Source organism: Perna viridis, chromosome 9, assembly GCF_037379345.1.
Source record: "Perna viridis isolate PV_CMFRI_1.1 ecotype Kerala chromosome 9, ASM3737934v1, whole genome shotgun sequence".
Taxonomy (NCBI): Eukaryota; Metazoa; Mollusca; class Bivalvia; order Mytilida; family Mytilidae; genus Perna; species Perna viridis.
In genome coordinates this window covers 8206665-8212264 of record NC_142453.1, presented here as the reverse complement: position 1 = coordinate 8212264, position 5600 = coordinate 8206665, and the positions used below count along the sequence as shown (strand labels likewise).

Below are 5600 nucleotides of genomic sequence, written 5' to 3'. Positions count from 1 at the left end.
TATAGTGTCATTTTTATTCAGTTGAAGGTCTCCAAATATGTGATTTCAGTTGTTCTTTTGGTCTTATGAGTTATTGTAAGATTGGAGAATATTCTCACTGCAGGATTTTGTGTCAGGCCAGGTGATGTTTTGAGGATATTCTCAATGCAGGATTTTGTGTGAGACCAGGTGATGTTTTGAGAATATTCTCAATGCAGGATTTTGTGTCAGACCAGATGATATTTTGAGGATATTTTCACTGCAGAATTTTGTGTGCGACCAGGTAATGTCTTGAGGATATTCTCAATGCGAGATTTTGTGCAAGACCAGGAACTCTTTTGTTGTCTTAGTAAAATCGCAAGAACTTGTGTTAGTTTAGTATTCAAACATATGATAACAAGAAGCTCAAAAGGAGTTTGATTTTCAAAAGAAAAGATTTTGGTCCAATTTCAATGGATGGGATCAAACACTAAGTGGTGACTAAATTAAGCTCAATGGGACTTTTTGGTCAAGATCAGCTAAAATCAGAGGATGATTACATAGTAATGAAAAGAAAATAGAAAACTTATGAAATAAATCACAAAAAAACTATTTTATCATTGTTTTTCCACGGCTGACCATTTATGCCATATTATTTTACCCTAAGTGATAGTGAAGGGTAAAATATCGGCATAAATAGTCAGCCCGTGGTAAAACAATGTTAAAATGGAGTTTCTGTGATTTATTTTGATTCTAAAAGGACAATAATGGTACTTTTTTACATTTTCATGACCTATTTCGGCAACCTAAGACCTGCCACATTTGTCCATATTTGGGTGTACACTTTACACTAGCTGTATCATTTGGGTGTACACTTTACACTAGTGTATCATTTGGGTGTACACTTTACACTAGTGTATCATTTGAAATGGACCCTAGTGTAACTTTGCTTTTTTTTTTTTAGTGAAGGAAAGGGCGAATTAAATAGGTCGATGTTAGATATGGCAAAAGTCCTTTGCGTTATAAGGTGACAGTGTTCACACATGGACATGTACAATGTTTCATTCATTGGCAATTTTTATTGTTCGGTTTTATACATGATGTGGTGAATGCTACAAAGTACATGTATGTGTAAAAGTGATTTTTATGGAATATAATACAACTTTTCTAAAACATAACATTTAATGTTTTTATTAAAAATGAATTTGATGTTCATTCACACTACTGAAATGAATGAAAACAGCTGATACACATCAGAATGTTACGCATGTTTGTTTACAAGATTAAGGTGGACAGTAATCTATGCACACAAGCCACACCCGATAAGTTGCGTACTGCTCATATGGCAATCGAAAATCGACCACAGTTGTGGTCTCAAAGTCTGTTAAGGACATCATAATTGAATATCAGGTAAATCAGGACTACAAGATAAACTGATGTTTTTATAGGATAGGGGATCTCTGCTTTCATGTGACACAAATAAAAATAGGGCATCTAATGGGATATTAAATGACAACCAACCCAACACGCTGCAAAACAACCAAAAATGACTATAACTTTTGTGTTAATAATCATTTCAAACTGAAAATCAAACTTAATCTGTATTTTATGAAACTCAATAATTATACAAAGTTTGAAAAAGGTCCTTCAATATCTTCAAAAGTTATCATCTGAAAAAACGTTGAGGGATGAACACACAACTTTTCAGAGGGTATCACATAAGATGTTGAGGGATGGACACACAACTTTTCAGAGGGTTTCACATAAGACCTCACCACTTTATGTAGTGGAGTATAAAAATCACCATCATACACTGAAAATGAAAGTAACAAGAATTGTTAAGTTTTTAAACATTTTATTTCAAAAATCTTATATCCATATGCGGATTGAATTAGTGTTCACAACAAAGATGACATGCTCAGACACAAAGCTGGTGACAGTGTACAAGGAACAAATAATACATATAGTATAAATGGTTCACAGTATATGGTGAAAGGTGATGGCTACTCGTTGTATTACAGGGCTACTGAATGTGATGAATTACTAGTGCAAAAGGAAATAGTGAAGGCATCTCAGGAATAAAAAAAATGGCATAAAAAACAAATACATTCTTCAATTTGAAGCAGATAAAATAAAACGCTTAAATATATTTTTGCTCTTTCTTTGTAATAGACAAACTTGTTTTCTTATATATAATTTATTGGCTGTCATAAATGCAAACAGTGGCTTTCGGGCTTTCCACTGAGTTAACCATGTAACAAGTTTGTCAAGTCTCAACACAATTAGATTAAACCTCTTGCAGATTAAGACATATTTGGCAAATTTCCTTCAAATCTCTTGGTTCCCCTCAATTTTAACAAAGTTCACATATTTCGCTTCTAATAACTTAACAGCCCTACAGCCAGTAGATCAATGACTTAACACCAGTATTTAAGATATAAAAGTGTATCTGGACAACTATTTTATATTTAACAATATTGATTTATAATTGGGCGATATCTACATAATTACCTCTACTAAAAAACAGTAAATGACATGGAAAGATATAGACTTTACCTTACGGGACTATTAACAGAATTCATTTTTTTTAAACACACTTTTTTCTTTTTTTTTTTCTTCAATATATTTTATAGCAAATACACAAGATTTAAAGTATACAAGAAAAAGAAAAAGTAAAAGACTGATTATGGAATTCATATACATAAAATGATGCCAGCTGCTTCCCCTGAACAGTATCAACAGCTTCCTGTCAACTGAGCATGCCTCATCAAAAAAAAAAACTAAGTCAAAACAACAAACCATACATCTACTTTCTCTATCACACACTAACAACTTGTATTTACAATACACAATATTATATAAATCTTGTTCTGTCTAAAAACTGTATTGGCACAATATATTAAATGATATATATGACAAATTATAACACCTCACTCATACATTAAGTACACTGCATGTTACACTAACAGCTACATAGAATTTCTATTTGTCAATCAATACCTTCCTTTTACAGCAAGTAAAATAGTTCACTTCATTTATGTTGGTTTCTTCTTTAAATTTCTTAGGTATAACTAGACTTAGTAGATTTAAAATATTCTGTCAACTGTCTATGAATATTCATCAGGTAATGGACATTTCATCATGGGAAGTGAAACCCTAATCCCTGCATAAACTGTTTCACCTGCTGTTATCTGTTTGATCCTATTCTATCTCATCTTAGAATAATTTTCATACATTTAACTTGATAGAAATGTCATAATTTTACAAATGAACAGCACATTTCATTGGCAGCAGTGGAAATAATAATTCTGTTATTGCATCAAAAAGCCCTGGCAAGTTTTATACAAATACCGTTTAAAGCTATACATGTACTAATTAACAGTTTTCTTCTTTACACACAATTTTTAATTCAGGATAAATAATGGAATTTATCACATCTAAAATATCAGTTTAAACTGCCACTTATTACAAAATGAATACAAATATACATGTATGTAACTCCATCATCTATCTTCAGTTGTGATCATCCATAGTAAATGTAACAATAAAGAACGCTATCTTATCTGAAGCTAAAATATGTCCCTCCATTTCTATTAATTGAGGCTGGGTAACTAAGACTTATCAAGAGTAGTACTATTAGAAGGAAACCTCTACACTCTACCACTCTTGACACATACAAACGCGTCATACTAAAATAAAAGACTTGCACTAAATAAGTAGAAATTAAGCATCACACATACACAAGCATCTACTAAAACCTACAGATTAATGGATGGAAAGTGCAAATCCCAAACTTATTGTTGATAAAGAGTTCAATATCCTAAGTTTAATGTTTATGGTGACATTGGAAATTAAAATAAGGTGAGATGGTTTCATGCAAAGAATAATACACAAGGAATGGCAACATATACACGTTATCAAATTCACAAAAAGTCAAATGTTAAGTATTCACAATATATTTCATAGTGATGTCATTACTGGAAACATTAACATGGAACAATTTTTGTGAAAATCATAAAAAGCAAAAAATGTAAACTACCATTTACAGCACTAAATTGGCTTGGAATGTTGTCCTAATAGCGACTATCTATAATGTCAGTGTTTTTTCTCCTTGAAAACCTGATTTTTTTCAAAAATTTTTAACATACTTGAGAAATTTTCCAACATGATTATTGAGATCAAACAAAATCTACAGATATACATGTAATATACAAACAAACACACACACACATCCACTATGAAATTATGTACAACAATATATTTACATATTTACAAAATTTAATAAAAATGATTGTGTGAAGCACTAACAGTCATGACAGTAGACAAAGAAATTGTAAATGTTAAAAAAAAGAGTTCATTTTCCCAATGTTTGACCCATTTTATAAAATCCCCATAAAAGCAATGGTATAAACTGAACTAACCATATGTTCTTTATTATGGATAAGTTTGGAATTCATCATAAGGAAATAGCTGTCATTCTAAGAGGTTCTCATGTATCAATATACTCCGCCATCTGGCTTAGAACATGCATATTTCTTTTAAATGTTTCAAGCAAGAATGTCTGTTGACAAGTATGCCATTTTTGCACAAGTCCGATCTTAGGATCCATTTCATAAGTAACATGATCATTTGTATATTGTTTATCAAGTTTCATGATCAGAATCCAGGGTATCCAAATCAGAATCTAATACATCTAAATTTAAACATTTGATTTATAAACAATCATGAAACAGTGATTTAGAACACACAATTTTCATAAATATCTTCAGAACTTGTCCTTTCAAAGGAAGACAGGGCAGTGAAAGTTAACAAGGGAGAACACAAACACACTTATACACACTATTACACAGAGGAATACAAATTGAGAAAATGGTTGTGTCTCTAATTCAAAGGCATTTAAGTTTCTCCATTTCTTTGACACAATTCAAATCTTCCCTTTCAATTTGTTCTGGGAGTCCTTCAGTACTTTGATCCCTACAATGTCCTTATCAAGCTTCTCAGTCCAATGCAATAGACATTTCGTTATTATTTGATTCTCCATTAGGTAACACTCCATTTGCTAATTCACTTTTGATTTCCTTGATTTTATCACCAGAAGAATTGTCATCTAGTTGGTTGCTCTTTTCTGCTGACTTCAGAGACATTTGCTTCTTGAATCTTTCTATATCTTCAGGGCTGTAACAGAAAATACTTGTATATAATACATTTGTGATAGTGAGCTCCCACATTTCAATATTACAGTTAAAAATTAACAGATTTTTTTTCTCTATCTCACATGATCATCAATACTACATGTATATACAAGTTCATATTTTTTGTGAAGTTGAACTTTGCTCTAGAGTACTTCTACTTCAACACTACTGCTATTATGATTTTGAATAATTCTTATAAATGCTAGTCAGCAGACAAAAGTGTTGAGGATTAAACTTTTAAGGACAGGCCATTCTTTTTTTTTCAAGTCCTGGTCTTAAGGATGTTCACTGGTTGTGTTCAGCCATTTTCATCAAACATGGACTCCTCTGGTTTTATCCATTTCATATAATTAATATTTTTGGACAGTGACCCCTCCTTTTTTCATTAAACACACATTAAAATGTTATTTGGCCAATTTTGATTTTTTTTTTTGAAATCCATGTTATTTC

At 31.4% G+C, this 5600-nt stretch overlaps 1 protein-coding gene across 1 annotated transcript in view; it reads right to left on the bottom strand.

The window, feature by feature from the left end:
• Positions 1-1793: 1793 nt before the first annotated feature.
• Positions 1794-5600, bottom strand: part of LOC148606545 (clustered mitochondria protein homolog) — a 35987-nt gene continuing 32180 nt past the window's right edge. The window contains exon 35 of the mRNA XM_088543772.1: positions 1794-5133. Coding sequence (XP_088399898.1) covers positions 4956-5133 — 178 coding nt within the window. The 3' untranslated portion in view covers positions 1794-4955. The remainder of the gene's footprint in view (positions 5134-5600) is intronic.